This window comes from Pipistrellus hanaki (assembly GCF_964339955.1).
Source record: "Pipistrellus hanaki genome assembly, chromosome: 11".
NCBI lineage: Eukaryota > Metazoa > Chordata > Mammalia > Chiroptera > Vespertilionidae > Pipistrellus > Pipistrellus hanaki.
In genome coordinates, this window is record NC_140513.1 from 46379600 (window position 1) to 46403623 (window position 24024).

The following is a 24024-nucleotide window of genomic DNA, read 5'->3' on the forward strand; positions in this document are numbered from 1 at the left end:
TGTGACTTGATAATATTAACTTGCAGAAGATATCCTTAAGCAGTAAGAAATTCTCTGAAAGTGTATAAGTTTACAATATAATTTAGTTTAGCATTTTTCCCTACCATAGCTAAAAGGATATATCAGCCCAGCCCTTAAGAACTTGTTGAACAACCGTAATAAATATACACAAACACACACATATATACATATATATGAATATTCCTCTATACAGCTGAAACTGGAAACTAATTACAAGATTAACTCTCAGAGATCAACCAAAGGACTTGTTTGCATGCATATAAGCATAACCAATGGACACAGACACCAGGGGGGTGAGGGCATAAATGGGGGATGAGAAGAGGGGAATAAGAACACACATGTGATACATTAATCAATAAAGAAAATAAAAAAATCTTAATTCTTTTCTGTTTCATGTTCATATATTTATGCCCAGGTGCACACTTAACTTTGTGTTTAGCCATTTATTTTCACACGAAAGTTAAAACAGCGTGGGTAAGGTATATGGATCTGTTTCAAACCCTTCCTTTTATTGTTAGTATGGGCCTCATTTAACTGAAAAACCCCACCTGCATTATTTATGAAGGTATTTACTGTCCCAGAGGATTAAGAAATTGGAAAGAGAATACCCAACGAGGAACCACTTGAGCTTTCTGTCTCCCCACACACCTGCCTGAAGGAAAGTCAAACGCTCTCCGACGCCGCTCTTACCTGCAGTGTACAACCATCGGGCCTGCGTCCGGGGGGTTACAGGTCTTGACTCTCCGGAGGAAAGCGAGGAAAGGCGTGGGGTGCTCGGGGACGCCGTGGTCCGGCCAGGCGGTGAACTGGAATTGCCGCACCTCCCGCTTCTCGCTGGACCCGTTCTGTGGAGGAGGAACACGGGCTGAGATGCTGGCTTCCTAGCCCAGGTTGTAAGGAGGAATGATGACATGGGAGAGGTTAACACAACAACATGCTTCTTGATTCCTCCCCTGGCCCGATAGCCTTTGGGAAGAAACCAACCCCGAGCTACTTGTGAATGACAAATGTTTGTTCAGGAAGATCAGATGCCTAGGTGAGAAGCATATTTTTCAGGTGTAACCATCAGGAGCGCTCCTGTTATATTTTACAGGAAAAAGTGGTTCTTCCTCGTCTATTCTTCATTTGCTGAAACTTTCGTTTGGAGCAAGGGTTCCATATTTACTAATAAATCGACAAAGAGAAAAATGGCTGAGCGATAATGGAAGGGTTATTTCCCTCTTCACCGCTGCCAGGGGAATCGAGTGATAAATAAAGCCTTAAGAGACGTAATTTCTCAAAAGAATCTCTCTTCAATACTGGGAAGGGGGAAAGGAGGTGAAAACATAGACCCAGAGACAGGGAAGCATGGATCAGACTGTCAAACCTCAGAGGGAAGGTAGGGGAGGGTGGGGGTAAGGAGGAGAGATCAACCAAAGGACTTGTGTGCATGCATGTAAACCTAGCCTGAGGTCACAGACAACAGGGAAGTGGGGGCATGTGTAGGGAGGGGTTTGGGATGGGAATGGGGGCTGGGGGGATGGAGACAAATATGTGATACCTTAATCAATAAAGACATTAAAAAAAAAAAAAAAAAGCAAACCTTGTAAAGTGCAAAGGTTCGAACACAGTATGTGGCCAGCTCCACGGTGTCGAGCAGTGTCACCTGGACCAGCCCGTGGGTTTCTGTGCCTCTGCTGGGCCAGTACTGGTCACACTTCACCTGGAAGAAAGCGGGGGTTGGGGGGTGTTGACACAGTCAGGGCAGGGCTCATCAGTTTCTCTATTAGCTCCAGGGCAAGCTGCGGTGGAAGGAAAACAGCTTTTCTGCATTGCATTTCATGTTGATCTTTTTCTGGCACGCATTCCTGTTATCCCAATATATGTAAATTACTGCTCTGATGCCAGTATAAACCACATTTTTCAAACGGGTAGGAATACTAAGCAGTAACAGATTCAATTTTCCCGGAGAAAAAAAAAAGAAACTGCAGATTGTTGCCGGTAAAAAAGTAGAGAGGTATTGGAAACGTCAAAATTCTCAAAAAGAAAACACAAATCTGTTCTGGGATAGACGTTAAGAATGGCATTGGAAAGATCCCACGTAGGCATTTAAACCACACGGTGAGGCAGTTAGCCTTCATCCATCAAGGTTTAAAGGCTCATGTTATTTCATCTCGTGCTATCACGATTTCCAAACATGCTCATTTAAAGAAAAGTTGGCATAATATGTAAATCAATCAAAGTATAATAAACAACGTAGCATTTTTTTTTAACATACAAGAAAAATGGTATTTGCATTCAAGACAAATTAAATCTGTAATGTCTAGAAAAAAATGAGCTGTCTGTTCTTTAAAAAAAAGTCTCAGAGGGTCACACACTAGCAGTGCAAAGTTTAAATAATTTAAAATTTATTCATTTGAGATGAATAATCTACCATTTCTATGTGGAGCTGAAGAAAAGCACTTAAAAAGTATTCACCCAATTAATTTAACATGCAGCAAAGAATAATTCAAGGTCTGCAATACGACTCAAATTTACTGAATGTGTCCTTTGGGCATTAAAAAGCATAATGAAAAATGACACACACACACACACCGTATTTTCTAGCAAGGCCATAGATCAGAATATATTTACCCTTTCTATCTCAGATTAAAAGAAAAATGGGTGTAATTCTTATTGAAACAAACCTAAATGTATTTCTCCAGGCAAAGAAATCTAGTATTATTTAATATTAGGAAACACACCTTCTACTTGGGAAAAAAAGATGTGAAAGTTACAAACATTGGATTGAAATAAAGCAATGAGGCATTATTAGCAAGAGTTAGAATTTTTTTGTCCAGTGATTAGTATTACTAGATAATTATTTGCTTTTATCCTATCTAATAAAAGAGTAATATGCAAATTAACCACCACTCTGCTACACCCACAAGCCAAGCCCACCAGCCAATTAGACTGAGTATGCAAATTAACCACAACCAAGATGGCTGCAGCCACAGAGAGTAGGAGGGAGGTGTGGGTTTCCCTGGCAATGGAGAAGCCAAGCTTTCCACACACCCTGGCAGGCCCAGGCCTCCACTCAAGGGTACAAAGTTTCAATTATAGAAGGCAAATAAATTACAACATAAATGGCTGCCTCCACAGATCAAGCAGGAGGCTTGGCTCCACTCCAGGCTACAAAGTTTCAATTGTAGAAGGTAAATAAATTCCAGATACCAGGGCCTCTGCTTGGATCTCCGGGGAGCATGGCCGGCGTGCAAAAAAGAGGCCCCCTGTTCAGGCTACCACACACCCCAAGGGAACTCCCACCCTGATCCAGGACACCCTTCAGGGCAAATCAGCCAGTCCCCACCCATCCACCAGGCCTCTAGCCTATCCAATAAGGGTAACATGCAGATTGACTGTCACTCCAACACACAAGATGGCTGCCCCCATGTGGTCAAAGATCCTGCCCCCCTGTGTACACAAGATGGCCACCACAAGATGGCCAATAGGAGAGGGCAGTTGGGAGGCACCAGGCCTGCAAGGGAGGGCAGTTGAGAGGGACAGGCTTGCAAGAGAGGGCAGTTGGGGGTGACCAGGTTGGCAGAGGAGGGAAGTTGGGGGCAAACATGCTGGCATGGGAGCAGTTAGACATCAATCAGGCTGCCATAGGGTGTTTAGGGGGTGATCAGGCTGGCAGGCAAAAGTGGTTAGGCACAATCAGGAAGGCAGGCAGGCGAGCATTTGGGAGTTAGCAGTCTGGGATCGGGTCTAAATGGGCAGTCAGGCATCTCTCGAGGGGTCCCAGATTGGAGAGGGTGGAGGCGGGGCTGAGGAATACACACACACACACAGACACACACACACACACACACACACACACACCCCAATGCATGAATTTTATGCACTGGGCCTCTAGTATTGATTATAAATATCAGTATCATTCTGTGAGAAATACTGTAATCTTCTGTTTCATTGATAGAGATCTATCACTCAAAGGACGCTGGATCGGTTAAAAAGAGAGAGGTTTTATCTTTTACACAATTTCCTAAACAAGAAAAATAAAGATAAAAAGCCTAAATGTACAGTTAAACAACAACACAGAGATTAACTTTACAATGTTTGACTCCTGTTCCTGTATTTCAACAGCAAGACCACACAAAAATATCACCTAGCTCATGAAAAGCAAACAAAAATAGTTGGCAGTAAAATGGAAAAATTGTCTAATAGGATTTATAAAACATTATTTGCATGATTCCTAGATGCACAAAATGGTCTTCTGTGTATGGTATGTCTACCATATGTCCTAGCTCCAAGAAAGACAACATAAGGAAAAGACTGGCATAGTGGTCAGGCCTTAGCACCTCTGTGTTTTCTGACCATCCATTAAAACCCACGCTGCATCTGGACAGACTTAGCCAAGGCCTCTACATGAATGGAGCCAACACTACTTATGCAGCCACCTTAGAAATGGAAGCGTGCACACACACACACACACACACACACACACACACACACACAAAGCCAGTCAGTTTTCAACCATGAAATTGATGTCAAATTGATGTCTCCCTGCAAAGGCCAGAAGTAACTTTGGAGGCCTCAAATTTCAACCTGGGAGAGGAGGTCAGCGATGTGTTAAGGTGAAGAATCAAGAGACAAACTCAAACTCATCACTTCACAGTTGCAGCTGGGTGGCACCCCTCTCCAATCAAAACCAACAGTGCAAATCCCAGCAGGACAAATGTCACCATGGTGGGCACAAAAAGAGAAGTAAATGGATGAGGCTCCGAACCAGATTCAATGCAATCATATTTCAAAGTGTGGCCTTGGTTACCCTCCGACCTACTGGTGAGGTAAGACAAAGGGAATACATGAGCCGACCTTTTAGTGAGCTCTGGACAAATGGCTCCATTATTCAGAGGCTTTTCATTCACATATCCCCTCCATACCTAAGACGTCGGAGACACTAAAATTGTACTAATCATCCTCATAATGCTACTAATACGTTTAGAACTGCAACTAGTACTGTCTTAGACTCCGAACCCTTTAGGAAAAAAAAAAAATTCCACCAAGCATGATGATAAGGAATGAATATTGTGAATATCATTAGCTTAAAAAGAAAAGCTTTTGCACTCAATTTAAATAATGTACTTTAGTCTTATTTTTATAAAGAAGATGTTTTGAAATCAAAGTCATCTGCAAAAACTGGGAGCAATTCTTTAAAGCAAATATATTTAAACACTGCTGTTTCTCTCAGGAAATATTTCACAAAGGGAGTCTGTGGAAGACTAAACATTCTAACGTGTGAGCACAGGCACACATCGAGGCTGGGCAGAGGGATTAGAAGCCGCCCTGAATTTATCTGAGCTTATCTGACTGAACGGCTAACAGTCTTCCTTCATTAGTAAATACCTCGGCGCTGCTTTTCCCAGCCTCATTCTCTGAGTAGCCTGCACAGGTTTCATCTGATTTCCGAGGGCCAAATTTAAGGGCTTAGTTTTACTGACAGGTATTCTTTGAAGTCTTTCATTTGTAGCCATTCACTAAACAAATAATATCTGATTTCAACATCAGAGAGCAAGTCCTCGGAGGTGCAGTGAGAAAAGACACAGGAGAACAATAAAAATGACCCCCCCCCCTAATTAGCTAATGCAAATGAACTAGCTCCATTTTCATCTCTTGAGATGTCTTCCCCATCTTTTTTTCCTGGGAGAAAACCTCAGAAGGTATTTCCAGAGAGGTTGACTAAGGAATTGCAGGCTCCATGCCTAGGGCTGGTGTGGGCACAGGTGTGTAGATAAGACCTAGAAGGCAGGAGCTCCCGAGTTCGAAGACTGGTTTTTGCTTTTTCCTATTTGATTCTAATACGAGACTACAAGGGCCTCATGGACAGTCTGGCAGCATCGCTGGGTGACTGCTAAGCTGCTTCTCTATTTCTAGGACCCGAACCCCATGGGCTCATCTGTAAAATGGGAACACTATCTCTGCCATGCCCGGGCTATTATGAGGCTCCAAAATCATGACACTGAACTCAATGGCTAGCACAAGGAGGCATTCAAACAGGCAATAGCTATTATTATCAGTTAGATCATGTTCTCGATTCTATGTAGTTGTTAGAAATGACCTCAATAATTCTAAATGTGAAAGAGGACATGTTTTTAAACCCAGAAGATATGTATTTAGGACAGTCCAGGTGGGAGGCAAGGTGTTAGCAGGTATAGGGGACACCAAAGTGAAATGACAGGTAGACTCTGCCCAAACCCATCAGCCTTATTGACTACAGAGCTGTGACTACATCTCCTGGCTCTCCAAAGAGGTTGTTGTGAGATTCCAAACATTTCCCTGCATCTACCAGGGCCCAGGTATGCGGAGAGAAGAGGATGCCTTAGAGTGGGAGGTGGGGAAGCAGAGAAGAATCTGTTTGTTTAAAATATATTTTATTATATTTATTTATTTATTTTTTTTACAGAGAAGAAGGGAGAGGGATAGAGTTAGAAATATCAATGAAAGAGAAATATCAACTAGCTGCCTCCTGCGCGCCCCCTACTGGGGATGTGCCTGCAACCAAGGCACATGCCCTTGACCGGAATCCAACCTGGGATCCCTCAGTCCACAGGCTGATGCTCTATCCAATGAACCAAACTGGTTAGGGCAGGCTGTAGTTTTGAAGCATCAGCTGGTACCTCTCCTTGGGGCCTAACCTACACGAGACAGTTCCGATTTCTGACTGAATTTCTGGGAGATTTTTTTTATTAATTATCATCATAAAGTGATCACACTTAGATGGTAAGCTTTCATTTCTTTGTAACTATGGAAAGGAGAGGTTGACCACAGTTAAATGTATGCTATGAAATTAATTCATTTGACCTCTTTCATGACATACCATCAAAAGCGAGGTGATAAAGGGATAAAACACATATTAAAGGTCTTCAGAAGGGAGTATCTTGAGGATTTGACTAGTGGGTCTCCTGACTGCTTCAGGGGACTGCGTTCCTCTGGTTCCACATTGGCTCACATGTGGCTTATCCTTACCCTGGAAGGGCCTGGCACGTCACAGGCACTGAGCATCTGGAAGCCGACAGTATAAGCAACTATACTGTGGTCTAGGTTGGCTTATTTTCAAGTGGGCTAGGATTTTGTGAAAATGAAACCTCCTCCTTCCCAGTTAATGAAGACTTATTGAGTGTGGCAGCATGGCCAAGCATCCAAATTCCAAATGTAACGAACCAAGACCTCCGAAGGGTCCCAGCATCACCAAGACCAAATGCATTTGCCACATGGCATTTTGAGAAGCCTGCCTGGGCTTATTTTGCCAAAGAAGGACCTAGGCAGACAATGAATGATGAATGGGCAACCATGACTGCTGCTGAAAGTGACTGAAAATCAATATCTAATAAGTTTGGGTACAGGATTCTACTGTGACAGAAGTATGCTAACATACGATAGCATGAATCAAAGTTGTTAATGGAAGTGAGGAAATGTTAACACACGCTTATCAACACCTATTTAAGAAGGTCCATAGCAGCAAGAGAAAGTTTTAGAGAAATGTTAGGATATATTTTAGTGGACAGAAACAAATTGTATACTAAACTGTTTATTTCTTAGGTTATAATATCTCTTTTGGACGTTTTTAAGACCACTTTTAATACTTAATTTTTCACAAGGATAGCGATCACCTCAATGATTCTACTGTCTCTTAACAAAACCATCTGTTTTATGTATTTCCCCTTTTCATTAGCACTTTGCTGACCAAAATTTAGTGGAATATCAAGGGCAATGGAAAACCTGAAATGAGAGTAATGTTAAAGAATTTACTACCAGTGAAGTAACAGCTTTTCATAAAAGAAACTATAAAGTTGAAAAATATTATTCTCTAAATAAACCAAATTATGTATCATAAAACTGCTTATTGGCTCGTTGAATTATTCTAACATTTTCCAAACCATTTGTTAATTAAGAAGAATGGACATTCTTTTTGTTTTATGTGTACTATAGACTGAACATTTGTGTTGCCTAAAACTCTTATGTTCAAACCTAATTCCCTGTGTGACAGTATTAGGAGATGGGGCCTTTAAGAAGTCAAATCAAAAGAGTTAAGCCGAAACCGGTTTGGCTCAGTGGACAGAGCATCGGTCTGCGGACTGGGGTGGGGTCCCAGGTTTGATTCCGGTCAAGGGCATGTACCTTGTTTGCAGACACATCCCCAGTGTGGGGTGTGCAGGAGGCAGCTGACCAGTGTTTCTCTCTCATCAATGTTTCTAACTATCTATCTCTCTTTCTTCCTCTCTGTAAGAAACCAATATCTAGGGAGGGGTTTGGGATGGGAATGGGGGAATAAGGACAATTATGTGAGACCATAATAATTAAAAAAAAGAGAGATAAGAACCCATGGCACAGAATCAGTGCCTCAAAAGAGAGACCCCAGAGAGCCCTCTTGCGCCCCCCTCCCCCCCATCACATGAGGACATAGTGAGAAGGCAGCTGTCTATGAATCAGAAAGCTGATCCTCACCAAACACTGATTCTGCCAGTGTCTTGATCTTAAACTTCCCAGCCTTTGGAATGGCGAGAAAGACATGTCTGCAGTTTATAAATCACCCAGTCCATGGTCTTCTGCATGAGCAGCCCGAACAGACTAAGGAAACGGGTCTGTGGAAAGTTAACAGAGTTGCTGCACTAAACTTTCCCAGTGCTTCTCCCATGAAACTGAGTGTTACTCCCTCTCTGGTTTCTGGAAGCCGGTTGTAAGCAGAGGACCACTGCATGAAGTGCCGCTGTGCAGTGGCCGGGTCTTCATGTTTGCGCCTGGGTTCTAACCATTGCTGGCAGCGGCTGGGTGCTCCACGCAGCCCTGCTGCTATCTCCGCATCTGCCGGGGTCTGCCCAGTGGTGCCAGAAACAGCCTGCATTCCTACCACTGAGCAATATCACTTGCATCAAGTTTCAATAAAAATAGGTATTCCCAAACACCAGCCAGTGTATAGTGTTTCAGTATTTTAACAATCAGTACAACTGCACTGATGCATACCAGCTAAACATCAGCCTCGCCTGAGACTAGAGACCAATCCACACTTCCCCAAACCTTAAAATGACCTAACCCAGCCTGGGATGGCTACACACACGACTTCAGAGAATAAGAAGCCATCAGGGGCCAGTTTTACCTCCTCCTCCAAGTCCTGCTCTTTCCTGAGGCTGTGATGCCTCGAACTCAGTTTGCTGGGAATGTTCTGAGCCAGAATCTGTAAGCTTCCATTGTAAAGAGAGGAGGCAGGGTGGGAAAGAGGGAGAAAATCCAGGAAGCTAACAAACAATAGGACATTGGTGGGATTCTTTTTCTTTTATCTGACACTATGTCTGTTGACAAGAGAGAACCAGGAGTATGGGACTTGCCAGATAAGGACCCAAACATCCGTTAGGCTGCCAACTCGAGCATCATCCTTTTTGTTGCTCGTGTCCTATTTACATTAGGTATCCAACACTTTTCACAAACAATCCCATACATCACACGGGCTCCAAGGGCAGCGTCTGCACCGCCGCGCCTGTAGTTGCTCAAGGAAAAAGCGGTTTCTGCCGCTCTGGACAGGCAGCACTTCAGGCTGCAGAGGGAGAAATTAAATGTTCAAGGCCTCTGGCACTTCCAGTTCCATTTGGAAGAGGACACAGACCTAGCATTTGGAAAGCATTTGTTCTCCATTAAACCCACCGAACCTTGACAAGCCAGAGGGGCCAAGAATTAGTCTGCCATTGGCCAATGCTGGGCCTTCCCAAACTGATACCGGCAATGAAAACAATAACACTGCCATTTGTAATCTTCCGCTGGATTCTGCCAACATTTAGCCCCACATGACCTCACAACCTGAGAAGAATCTCAAGATTTGTTTTGTAGGAAAACAAAAAAACGTTTGACCAGCATCTCCTTTTTTATTTTTAATTTATTTTTAATTTTATTTTTTGTTTTTTGCCTGCAATTGCCATATTGCCTTTTGGCCATAGAACCAAATGTGTCTCCATCCCAACTTCAGTCTCACTCCGGGGAAATTTACTAAAGTGACATTCAAAGACTGGAGAGGACATAGGAAGAGCAAGTGGTCATTAAGGTCAGAAGTGTTCCACAGGCAAAATGCCAAATCTCCATACTCGAATTCCCCGAATTATTAACACAGTGTATGTAGTTAATACCAGCCTGGTCCCTTTGGCCTTGAACACATCTAACCTCCATTAATGAGCACACAGAAAAAACACAACAATTTAGCATAGAGAACTTTGATCATTCTCTGGCCTAAGATGAACAAACATCATGATGCACAAAACTTTTGATTTTCTCCAGCAATGAATATCATCAGCTGGCTTTCGAGATACTCTATTTCAAAACAGAAAACAGGATTTAGCAAGCACAGAACTCCTCACGTCTGTCTCCATGCTATTGCTACACATCAGTGTGGATCACTATGGACGATCACTCAAATCACGAATCATGTCCCGTTGGTCGACTGTCCAAATTTCACTCCCCATCCTCAACATTAATAGCACTAAGTGCTGCCACAGCCACAGCTCTTTAAGTGAACCAACTCCCACTCCAAAGCTTTGAAGTCACAGAATCAACAATGAGTGTCAACTCTGGGCAGTGACTGAAGGCAAGCCAGGGAGCAGGTGAGACCCAGTGAAAGCCAAACAAGCCATTTCAGCTTCTGACAGTAAACAAGGCTGCTTAAGGAGTTGCCAAGCATGAGGTCTGCCCATTCCCTCGGTCTTGTGTACCTCGCATGGGAAACAAAGCAGAGGAGAAATAGTCAAAAGCAGATAAGGGGGGGGGGGGGGAGTGGACAATCATCAGCAAAACAATAAAGCTTCCTGGGCCAGGAATCACCTTGGCAGATCCCACTTTGGAGACTGCAATTCTTCAAGTGAGACTGCCAATCCTGTGTCCCCGTTGCCCACAAATAACACCCTTGGAGTGGAACTCCCAGCTGTGTATATTTTATTCCCTTACTAGGTTTCATTTTTTCCAAACCTTTCCCCCCCCTACATGTGGTTGCCCAAACCAATTCATGTGCTTACTGGCATGTTATGAAACATGGAAACAATTAGAGACCACATTCTAGGGCACCAGAATGATCTTCTACGGAATCAATGAACTACGCAGAACTTGAGAGCATTTGGCAAAAAACGATGGAAACTGTGGAATAAAACCCACTAACCGTATCTCATGTCATAGTACATTTTACAAGGCTTTAATTTGACCTGTATTTTATGCAGGAATCATATTTTAACTTCAAAATCTCAGATTTTAGCCTTTTATTTTATTTTGTTTCTTTATCTATCTGAATGACCCTCGTAAAAAATACTCAAGATACAATACACATTTCCTCTTTGGGGTTGAAAACAGTGTATGTACCATGCAAATAGTTCAGTTAGGTTTGAGATCCTAACTGAATTAGGGGGAATATTATTATTTGAAAATCAAAGAACTTAAGTTTTCAAGTGGCCACCTGAAGTCCTAAGTCATACCTCACAGGACTAAGACTTTCTTTAGCCATTCAAACCAAAGAATGGTCACTTCCATCACAAAAGACCAATTAAGCTTCTAATACCAGCTAATGATCCCAGTGGTCCTTTGTGTGAATCAGCTGTTGTAGCTCAGCAAGGGTTGCAAGCTTTTTCTGCTCTATCCACAGTAGGCCAGAATGGCAAGGTAAGAATAAGCCAAGCCTGGGCAAATCAGAAAGTTGAAAAAAAAAAAAAAAACACAAAACAAAACAGGTAATAGGTCTTAAGTAAAGAATTTCCTAGCATCATCAAATAAAATGAGAATGGGAAGAAACGTGGTATCTAGAATACATGGACTCTACTGACAATTATCACATATAACTCATATCAATATCACTCACTACTTTTATATGGTACTAGAGGCCCGGTGCATGACATTAGTGCATTGGGGTGGGGAGGCGGGGTGAGGGGAAGGGAAGGTATCCCTCAGCCTGGCCTGTGCCCTCTCGCAGTCCAGGAGCCCTCAGAAATGTCCAACTGATGACACCTGTGGTCATTCCACCATTTGGTGAATTTGTATATTATCCTTTTATTATATAGGATAAGATTCCTTCAAGATATGGCTGCAATGAAAGTAGCAGCCACAATAGCCAAGGTCTGTTTGCAGACTGATGAATGAGTTTCTGCATCCGTTCTGGAGATTCTGTCCTGGGGAAAAGCAAGTGCAAAAATCCCCACACAAAATGCCCATGTTCTCAGCTACACTCTTGTCTAGAACTTAATGCATGGGTGTGTTACACTGGAAACAGCTGGCAGGATTTGCCACGTGCAGTGACTCTATGAACTTGGTCAGGGTTCACTGTCAATCGCAGAAAATCAAACTCCTGTCATTTGGAAACAAAAAATTTAATTATTTGGAAGACAGCTTAGGAGGAAGTAAAGTTGTAATGGTAAAGCCTCCAACGTCTCTCTCTCTGAAACCAAACAATAATAGTTGAGAGTCATTGAGCCATCTTGTCACAATCTCTGTCTCAGTCAATACCAACGGTAATCCTTCCATGCAGGTCAAAAAGGAAAAGTGAGATTTTGAGGGCTCTAGTTAAGTTTCTCATCATTACATAGCGAGTGAGCACTAGAATCTTAATCGAAACCCAGACATTTGACTTAGACACAGCCCTACTTGGAGCTGTCTTGTAGCTTCCCCTTTTCTCTGACGGCAATGTCCCCAGAGACTTGTGTAACATTATGGTATCATCTCATCCCTTTCCTTTTTTCTCTCTTTCCCACCCTAAATCTCCAGTCAACACGTATTCCTACGTACTTGTAATACACATAAGTGTTTATTTAGACACACACACACACACACACACACACACACACACACACACTTTCCCCCATGTACCAAGGAGATGGATATTAGATATTATTTCAAGAACCTGAGCCTTAATCAAAATAAGAAACTTTTAGGTTTCAGCCCTTGGAGAGGTGATTCACTTAAACTACCCAGACCACCTCCATTTATGAGGGAGACTACAGGCAATTCCTAACTAAAGCCAAAGTAGTTCAAATGTCTGCTTTGAAGTTGGCTGCTGGGAATTGAGAATTCATTGAGACTCCAGGTCAGCCACATAACCCACAAAGTTCCTGAAGTATGGAGATATATATTTCAGCAACAATAACCACTATGTAATATTGTTTTTACAGTGAAACTCAATCCACGTTTTTATTTGAGAACCCAGGAATGCCTAGCCCTTTCTCCCCGAGCTTTTAGGTGAAGGAGAACTTCACAGGAAAAAGGTGAGGTGGGTGGATGTGAAGGAGAAAGATGGAAGAACAGGGGACATAATGTGTATCTCTCTGTTGCATTTGGTCATTTCTTCTCCAGTGCTCCAGGCTGGAGAACAAAGGTCTTTGGGGCTTTAGGGATCAGGGCTCATGGCTATGAGCAGATTGATAATGGCTGGAACTGCTCAGAATTGGCTTATGCAGGTCATCACAAGTTTGGGTACAGGCTGAATCACCACAGAATAAAAATCGCAAGACAGCATTTTAATTGGCCTCCTTTAGGCCATTTAACAAAGAGAAAGCTAACTTGCAAGAGCAAAGAGTAATTAATGAAGGGAGGAAACAGAGGCTCCTTTAGTGACTTCCAAATAAGTTCCTCTGTCTAAGGTGGGGGGTGGGGGGAGTAGTCTGCAACATAAAGATAAAACGGTAGGTACTGAAGTCACAATGCCTTCCGTCAAGAACTGCTCATTACCATCAGATGCCGCAGTGGCAGAGGGGCCAGTTAGAACTAACTTTATTATTAGAAGTAATTAAGGAGAAAAAGGGCAGGATTTCTTTTGGTTATTTCAAAACAAGTTTCTGTGCATAGTTTAATGAAGGCCTGCAGTGTCAAGATAAAATGTGTGTTTTACTGAAAACAGCTTTTGCAAATGACTGCTTGTTACCAGCCGGTATCTACTGGCAGAGTTGTCCGGGTAGGTTGGCTTTATGTGCCAAAATAGAAGAGTTTAGCTGTCTCAGCTTCAACAGGCAGTATGGACCAGTGGTTAGCACGTGTGTTCTGGATTCAGACTGTATCTTCAATTCCTAATACTGCCCTAGTAAATGAATGACCTTGGGTGATCCTCTGGAATGTTCTAGCCAGAATTTACTCATATGTAAAGTGGAGATCATGGCAGTATTTATCTCAGAGGGTTGTTAAAAAATATCAATACACCTAATATGCATCAGAGATTGTTATAATTATTAATATGCATATTTAAGAATCATTCAGGTAGGGGGTTGTTGTTAAAAAAAAAAAAGGGCTTGCTGTAGAAGGGATACCTTAAGTACCAATCAATAATAGGCCCATTTATATCTTTTGGCGTTAGTATGTAAAGATACTTGTATTCAGAGTCATAACAGTTTTTATCTAAATTCATTTCAGACAATATTTTAATATTTCTATACAATCCACATGTTTTAAAAATATCTGTTGTTTTGTTTTGTTTTGTTTTAGTTTTGCAAAACCAGTTGTGAAACATCTCTTTTTATTTCTCAACTTCTTATCTGTAAGGTAACAGCTGGGGCTTTTTGTATTTTCCTAAATCTGAGCTTTTTCCATATAAACCCTCTTGGCAGGTTTCAACTCTTCCGTCACATACAGACCGAGGCTGAGAAAAGCTGCCATGAGCTGAGCTTAGACCATTTAGAAAGCCTCAACTATCACACAGCAAATGGGGAGGTGGGGTTTGGCTTCCTTCTAAATATCCATGCTGAGCTGTGGTGGCCACTTTGAGAGACCTCTCCCTGGTGGTTTCAAACTCTCCCGCCCGCCCCACACTTCAATGAGGGTTACTGTCCTCTTCAGCAATTTTTCAGAGACTTCTTCATTAAATTCTCAAGATTTAAAGACTGACTTTCATCAGCTGGCTACAATATCTGCTTATTTTCTTGGGAATATGACTTACCCATTATGTTTTGGTTTAGCAAATCAGCAGCATTTAACTAACGTGCCATGTACCATAATATTAGATCCACATGATGAATGCAACTCCTTCCTTGGGTCTTAGTAAGCAATGACTATATTATTAAAATCTAATTTGGAGAAGACTAAACTAGCAAAATATCCTCTACATGATTTATTTTTTCATTTTTAATTATTTATTTATTTTTATTTATAAAATTTGAATAATTTAAATAAGAGCCTGTGTCATATAATTTTAGATCTTATGCTTCAGATTGTGGGAAACAAAAAGTTAAAAATACTGGGAAGTAGATATTGGTGAAATTCTCCCCAAAAGTCTGTGTGTTCCATTGTTTTCGAAAGAATTGGTGCACGCTAATATTTTCCCTAACCAAGTTATCTACTTCTTTGAGTAATAATTTTTGTTTGTTTGTTTTAGGGAATCACACATTGTAACGTGAAAGATTTTCACTTTTTAAAAGACCCAGAAGTGTTGAGGAATGGCTGAATCAGAGTTGTTGATGCCCATTCACAACAATGTCAGTCCGAAGGTCAGAGCTTAAGGTTAGAATCTGAACAGAATGAAATATGCAACACTGGGAGTATGTAAAGGAAGATTTCTAAAAGGGAAGAGGCAGATATTTATTCTTACCCTGGATCGTTCTTCTAGTTTTGTCATCATGACAACCGTGGCACTCCGCTGCTCCCATATCATTCTCCAAAAGTCCCCAAATGTTTCAGGGAGAGGTCCCTGTGTTGCTATGTAGGCGTTTTGTTTCCTGTAACCATCTATGTAGTTGGCATTCACATAGTCACTTCCTGGGATGCCTGTAAAGGAGGAATGTTATTCAACTAAGTGAGCATATCACAAGAGGAAACAGCCTGGGAGACAGCCTAATGGCACTGTGTATTATTGTTCCACACTACTCTAGAGGACTCACGGTGATGTATCAGAATTTGGGTTTTAAGCAAGGCTTAAGCAAGATTCAAAACAGGTCTAATAGGGTTAAATAAGTGCAATGTTTGAGTTGTTAGGTCTTCATAAAATGACAAGGTGGACTTCCACAGAAAGAACAACACACCCGAGTGTCCACAGAATGCCTTCTCTCACGTTGTCCTTTTCCATTGCATTAGTAAAATATAGCTTGTAAAGGAGAATCAACAATCACTTGGTCACATTCCTCACTCATTCTCTTCCTCTTTCCCAGACAAAGACCAAATACAATAATGCCTAGGATGGAAAAATGTGGTATAGCATGTCATAATGGTGAAAAAAATCACTGCAGATTTCAGGAACAGGGAACTCATTTAATCCTCACAACAGCTCTACAGAGTGAGTCCTGTGATCTTCCTCTCACAGAAGATTAAACTGAGATGCACAGCATTTGGAAACTTGCTGGAGTTGGTGGAGTCTGGTTTAATTATAGATAGGCGGTCCGCTATGACTTTGTCCTAACCTCTGCAGAGTACTGCTTCTCCTTTAAACCTCATGGGGTTGTTGTAGCACCTGAACCTCTCTTTGGATTATGACAGTTGCCTCCTAATTGGTTGTCCCACTTCTACTTTTATCCTCTGCAGTCTGTTCTCCATCTAGCATGAGAGCGATTTTTAAAAGCATAATTCAGACGACATAATCTCTTCCGCAAACCCAACCATGGCTTCCCTGTACATTTCAAATAAAACTCAAATACCCAACAAAAGCTCTGCCCTTCTCCAGACTGATCTCGTTCCCTTCTAAACTCTAGACTCTGCTTCATTTGAGAAAACAATGTTCTTTTACCGTAGTGCCATCCCACATCCTGGAACATACTCTGTCCGCTTCCCATTGTAAAATGTTCACCTCCATCTCAGAAGGCCTGCCCTTCACACCTTGGGACCTCAGGACTCCCTTGGCAATTCTGTACATTGCATATTACGAACTGTAATTACGTATTTGTTTGTTGACTTGTTCATTGCGCATTTTGACCTCTAGATCATGTCTTTTATTCAATTGTGCTATTCCTAGTGACAAAAAGAGTGAATAATTTTCTCCTGTTCCAACATTTAATAAGTAGCAGAGCTATAATTTAATGCAGATATTCCGACTGAAAGTATAATTTTCCCTCAGAATAATGCCTTGAAGAGAAATAGAGGCAAGTTTTCGCCTCTTCTACGGAGAGTGGCCAGAGCGATGAAGATGATGAAATCTATTCTATATAAGAAGGGAATATATAATACAATTTGGCAAAGGAAAAGGTAGGGATTGCGGGGCAAGATCTTCCCATGTGTACCTGAAGAGAAGTTCAGGTTTACTCTGTTGAAACCCAAGTTTTTCAATTCTGAAGGATATAACTGCAGAGATGGGGAGTCTATCTCCAATATAAGAAAGCATTAAACGTAGGATAAAAAAGGGAATAGACTTCCTTGGGAGGGAACAAGTTGCCTAATCCTAGAGGGGGACGAGCACTTTACAGGGAGGTCACGTGAGATGGGAGGCAGCATTAGAACGTGTACATGGTTCCTTTTTTGCTCTGGGAACACATGGGTCTTGGGTTTGTGGAAAAATATTTTCTTTATAATGAAACATATGCTGTTCCCAAGCTAAAATTATTATATTTCACTGATTGCCACTCTCAATTACTTTGAGTGATTTTCTGACTCCAGTAGTAAAACTGATCCTCTCAAGAAAAGTAATGAAAGCCAGATGGAAACTACTGAGCTCCGAGATGAACACATGGATGGAGAATATCACCGGCGTCAGTGAAAAGCCTTTTGAGCGAAAAAGGCTTTTGCTCAGTTGGTTGTAACATTATTCATCCATTACAGCCACTCAAGACACAGTTGGGATGCTGGCAGTCCCTTGTTGATAAAGATCCTATTCCTCCCTGACATGAAATTACCGTAGATTCAAAGGACAGCTTAAATAAGGCCCTCAGGTTACGGCTGCTGGGAGGTAACACATCTACATGGCCACCATACTTGTTTCCGAGGCAACAATAAAGGTATGCTATAAACCAGGAAGAGCCCACTTTCGAAACGTTAATTCAGCAGTTAGTAACATTTACAAACTCATAAAAAGGTGTTTCGCTATGGCCCCCACTCAGCTACGAACATGACACACTACTTCTTTCCAAAATTCAGTATGAAGAAATCTGGGTTAATGACTCAGGAAACACATCAACTGGACACTGCCATGTCCCCCTCAGCAAGGATCACAGATGAGTCTGAATAACAGTTCTGAGGATGGGGGTTGGGGGGTGGTGAAGGACATGAGACTCAGATCTAAAGCAATGGAACCGAGCCTGTCCAACAATGAGTTATGAGCTAATGAACTGTTTTTAGACCTACTGCTCGAGTTTGAATAATAAGTTATTATTAATTTTTAGGGTGAATGGGTTGCTACAGCATAATGATTGCACTTCCCAGGAAGGAAAATACAAAACTCTTGCCTGAAAACTACGAGGTACCTGGGATCCACACTGTATCCCCAAACGCTTTATGAATTTGGGACTTGATATTTTGAAAAGAAGGGAATGAAAACTAAAATTCAACACTTGTTGAGGTGATCATTAGCGCGTCCTGAAAGAATGCGGAAGCTCCTCTCGGGTTTGGACCCTTGTCTCTTGAGGAGGCTGCACCTGAAAGGAAGCATCCCCCTGAACATCCCCCAACCCGCGTGGGCAAGAGGACATTTCCTGTAAGTTCTCTCTCCGGGTCCTTTGCACCGTGGAGAAGGGAGGGAGGAATTTGTTCCCTACAAGCTCCCAGATCTAACGTGGCCTACATTCCCAAAACCCAACCTAACAAGCAGTGTGAAAAGATGAATGAAAAAGGATTTTAGAAAGGGCGGTGGCTTGCCCTTCTAAAAATATGTACTCTCAATGGGAAGCTAAAGTTACCAAGCAGCTGGTTTTAAGTCCATGAGGCCTTAGTTTTCAATGCACCATCTTCTGAAAAAGTTTTCAACCAACCAGGGCCGGTTGGGGGGCAGGGGAAAGGGAGCTTCACAGACTGGCTTTCCAAGTGGGGTCCACGGAAAGCCTCTGATGGTGAGGTTTCTGCTGGGAGGCTGGATCTACAAAATGCTTTCATCATTTCGGGGTGATCTCCTGCAAGGAATGCCCATTTGTTTATTTCATTTTCAGCCCCTTGCCTTATCTGGACAATGATTTGCATCTGCTAATGCAACACTAATAAGAGTGCACTTCTAATCTAAGAGAAGTGTGTGGAAGTTAATTGAATTCCTCCGGGGCTCTGATAGATAGAAACCTAAATTATAATAGAGTACTGAAAGAATACCAAATTATTATAAATTAGCTGATTAATTTTATTTCTTGGAGTGAAGGAAACCTCTGTTCAATACTATAAGAATGCTGCTTGTCTTTTTGGAAAAAATCTTAGGAATGTTTCTGTCTTTTAGAGTCAGTATTAATATCACTGCTCAAGAATAAATTAGGTCTAAAAGTTTATTTTTCCTAGGAATCCATAGGTTTATTATATTTATAAATTTACCAAATTTCTGTGTATTGTTTTAGGTGTACTCTCCAATTAATAGTCACATAAACATTTCCAACACCAGTAATGCTTATCATTCTCATCTTATAATTGAGAAAGTGGAGGTTAGATCTTGGATTCATATTATACCAGTATAACCCCATTCCTGTGTTACATGTATTTCATCAGTTAATGGCCTACTCTATCCCGTGGTGCTTAAAAATATTACTTCCGTGTTTTATATTGGGTCTTTGTGTTTCAGATAAACTAAACTTGCAGCTGAAGGACTCAAGTCTCTAAGACTAACAAAGGTAGTGATGAGGTGAAAGATAAGTAGAATTGGGCTTCTGTATTCTCGATGCATAACAAGCCACAGCAAACAGCTATTCCAACAGAATTGGGCCAATTAAAGCCTCCCCTTTTATTTGCTGGGGATTGCTGGGGATAGCTCTCTGAGGAACAGTTAGCCTGGGCATGGACGTTGAGGTCCATTCTTCTTTTAATTGCCTGCAAAACTTTGAAAATGTCATCACGAGTTCAAAATGCAAGGGGCTCACTCTCCTTCTTCATCTACGCATGGGAAGAATGGGACAGAACTCCCTGACCTCGTTCCTACATGTGTTTGAATAGTAACCGAAGGGTAGGAAGCCGTGGTCACATGGAGCTACTCTGCTCAAAAGAATATTTGTGATGAATAATTACAAAAAAAGCTTAAAGCCTTGAAAACATTTGGCAATGTTAAAGAATATGCTATATGAGTTGTTTTGTCATGATTGGGTTAAAAAATTGTGTTTTGTTTTTTCGTTTGTTTTTTATTTGAGGAGGACCAATTGAACCAAGGGGATCTGCTAAAAAAACAAAGAAACAAACAAAAAAATACCCAAAACAACTTGCTTTGCATTTGATTTTTCAAGTCAGTAGATAACTTTTTTAAGAAAAGATTTCTCTTGGTGAGGAGTATTTAAAATTATATGTTTTATAATAAAGCCTTATATGCCCCGATGTTAACTGGAAATGCGAGACTAAAAATAGTACATGGATTATTTTATCAATGTGAAATTAGGTAATCATAAGGAGAATGCACCTACTTTTGTAGTACTTGTCCCTGTAGGAAAGTCCCATGTGCCTTTTGACACCGTGGGCCACTTAGCACCTGCTAAAACATTAGAGAACTCGACCAGGAAACGGGACTCCTGCCTGGGCCACTGGCAGTTTGCTCTGCCATTTGGGCAGTTGTTCAACTTGTCCAGACCATTGATTGCTTATCTGCTAAACAAGGCATGTTGCACAAATTGATTCCCTCAAGTCCTTTTGAGTTCTAAAATAAGATGTCTCCTTGTGGTATTCTTGGATTTGGAAATCTCTGTGAAGTTATTTTAAGATGAATAGAGGCTTTGTGTCTCTCAGATTAGGTAGGGACATTCTCTTTCAAGCTGATTTCTATTGCTTCTACCTCTGATGTGCTGAAATGAGATGTGTGTGTGTGTGTGCACGCGCGCGTGCATGCATGTGACTGATCCTTTCAATTTTGATTAGAATCTGGTGGGCTACAAAACAAATAAATTAAAACACAGAGGGGGTGGTGGGACTAGGTCAGTAGGTGGTCTGTTCAGGGAAAGAGCTCTCCCTAGGGGAGAAAAAGGCAGCCCTAGAGGGAAGGCAGAGTTCCATCCATGGGACAGGTTGCTACAGCACTGGTAAGTCCTCACCCATTGTCTTCCAGAGGATCTGCATCTTGAAGCAAAACAATGTATAACAGAACCAATGGACTACAGACTAACTGATATAGGTAAGAGGTAAGTTCCTAGGGCAGTGGTAGGCAAACTGTGGCTCCGCAGTGGTTTGCCCCTCTGTTGACTAATGAGTTTGCCGACCACTGTCCTAGGGTGTCACATCCACATTTGCAGAAAACAATGCTAGTTAAGGGCCTGCTCTGCAGAGCCGGCGATGAGCCTTCAGCTAAGTGGTTGACTTTAATCCAACTGAGCGAGGCATCAAACCCCAGCTACAGTTATTTTCTTTCACTTCTACAAATTCTTAGTGAAGTTTGCATAAAAAATAAATTGGTTTTGATAAACTAGTTTATTCCCTGTTGTAAGACAGACGTACTCAAGTTCAAATAGAGCACAAAGGCTACCTTTTTCCCCACAGGAGTTCCCTGATTCTTTTTTTTAATATTGGTTCCATTAAATTTAAAAAAATGTATTAAAATCTACCTTTTATTCAGTAAATAACGTCCCCTTCTCTACCTCAATGCACAAACCATAAACAAACAAACAAACAAAACACCACAGAACAACAGTGAATTGTTGGTTAAGGCCTAGATTGAAATTTTTACAATTCACAATGCAGAAACAAACAAACAAACAAAAAAACCGCTTACTTTTCTCATAGCAGCAAACTAGAGAAGAGAGAATGGAAAAACGAAACCTCATAAAAATTACTACTAATACATCATTTAATTCCAAGACTACAGGTTTTCTTTCCCCTTCCCTAGCACCGTGGCGGCCACCCATGGCTGTGGTAGGAAGAGCAAAAAGGAGGACTTTCTTTGCCTGAAAAAACAAATGTTTCTCACCGAGGCACAGTGCATCACCTGCCAGGACATCCCCGGATGGAACCCCCATTTGGCACATCACCCTCTGTTTCCACAGGACCCGGGGGCAAGGTTTTTAGAAGCGTGCCCTGCTCTGTGGGCACTGCAGCTCATCTCGGTGAGTATTCATGGGCGAATGGGCAACTTCCAAAGAGTGTGTGAACCCTGCATCCACTGATGTTCCCTCCATGGTTTTCCTATATCTCTGCACTGCTGAGGGGCTGGGCCACCACAGTGGCCCCGGGGAAGGATGAGGCAATTAAATTGTCTTTGAATGTGTTCCAAGCTTAGCTAAAAGTGTTGGGGACTTACCCCCACCTCTTCTGTAGTTAGGGAGCCTTTTGGCATGAGATAAAGCAGACCAGGGACCAGCCACATCAGACTTTTGGAATTATTACAGGGCTTCATGCAGCAATGAGGTGTCAGATCCAGCAAGGAGTGTGATAACAGCTCTGTCTGGATGTAGGAAACTCGCAGAGCCTGAGTCTCCTCATATATCACATATTTCTAATATCGCAGCAGCATTATCATAATGGCCTTACCCAACACCTCTGTGAGAAACAGCTGAGTTTTTTATTTGAAACTTCTAAAACACTACTGGGTACTAGCTATTCATAAGATCGATATAATATACAGAAATGAAACAAACCTATAAAATCCTAAACATCATGATGGAAAGTAATTCCAAATCTGAAAGGCCTTTTTCTAGTTTCTCTATTTAAAAAAAAAATCAATGGAGAAAACCAAAATAATTATTTTATAACTTCCTAGCAATGCACAACCTGCACCTTTATTCTAACAATAAAGTCACACCAACCACATAATGTGTGGGTTTCTCTATGGCCTCAGAGTAATGAAGCGCAGATTCATTAGTGCAGTCTGTATGGCTGTACAATAAAAAATTTAAAAACCCCAATAACTGAACTAAAGACAAATGGAGATAAAAAAAAACAAAACACACACACACAAAAAAAAACCCTCACAGAGCTTTTAGATTTACTGTTCAATTAGCTTCCTGAAAACAAGAGTAAAGAAAAAAAACTAACACAACCAGCCACCTCTTAAAAATGCTTTTTCTCTTGTCCAGGTAAGAAACAGAACAGGTATAAGCCGAGGTCAGAGCCATACAAAACCCACACTAAGTCCCGGGCTGCAGGCAGGAGAGAGGTGAGACTTAAACGGCTCAAATTAGCTTTTACTCAGGCTCTAAGCACCCTGGGAAATGGTTCCCAGTTTCCAAAAGCTAAGTCGGATCTTTCCTTCTATTGAAGGCTACTTAAGCTAGAAAAATTCCTCTGTGCACTGCCTCCTCAAGGAGAAAGATGTTTTTATTTACTTAAAAAAAAAATCACTGAAATAAACGGATTAAGCTTTGTCATGCTGTAAACAATTAACTTGTAAAGGAAAGAATGAAAAATGCTAAAGAAACTATTGGATCAATGATTGATGTTCTGAACAATAGGAGAAAAATAATCTCAACCAATAGTTGGGTGAGAATTAGGGGGGGAAAAGGAATTTTTCCCGTTTATCTCAGATGGGGCATACATCCCAGTCAATTTTGGCTTAAGCAGAATTTCAAGGGAAAAAGTAATAAACAACAGGTATCCACGAACTATTCACTAGTGTACAGGCTAACAGGAAAGACAGAAACTAGGTAGCGAGGTAGGTAGGTAGATGAAAAGAAAAGAGAGGAAGAGATTCTAGAGGGACAAAGGGATCACATTTAGTGAGCTGACTTGGGAAATTGCGCATGACAGCTGTTAAAAAGAATTCTTTATTGGGGAAGATAATTTAAATTTTTTGATGTTAGAGTTTCATGTGGAGTTTGAACATCAAACATTTGTATTCACTAAAATATCATTAACTTGTTTTTCTGGGTTGTTTTGCTTTCACTTACTGAAAAAGTATCAGGCTACTAGATACAACCTGGAAATAAAAGAAGCATGGGTACCCTGTGAAACTGGAGAATATGTGACCGCGTGCTGACAGCTGCTTTAAATGAGTCGACAGTCACTTAGCACCGAACACTCTGCAGA

At 41.5% G+C, this 24024-nt stretch overlaps 1 protein-coding gene across 21 annotated transcripts in view; it reads right to left on the bottom strand.

Moving 5' to 3' along the window:
• The window catches only part of PTPRD (protein tyrosine phosphatase receptor type D), a 1977099-nt gene that overhangs the window by 45702 nt on the left and 1907373 nt on the right, over positions 1–24024 (bottom strand). For all 21 annotated transcript variants that reach the window (XM_084898455.1, XM_084898451.1, XM_084898446.1 and 18 more), the window contains 3 exons: positions 15572–15747; positions 1604–1723; positions 712–866 (listed from right to left, as the gene is read on the bottom strand). In XM_084898455.1, coding sequence (XP_084754581.1) covers positions 712–866; positions 1604–1723; positions 15572–15747 — 451 coding nt within the window. The remainder of the gene's footprint in view (positions 1–711; positions 867–1603; positions 1724–15571; positions 15748–24024) is intronic.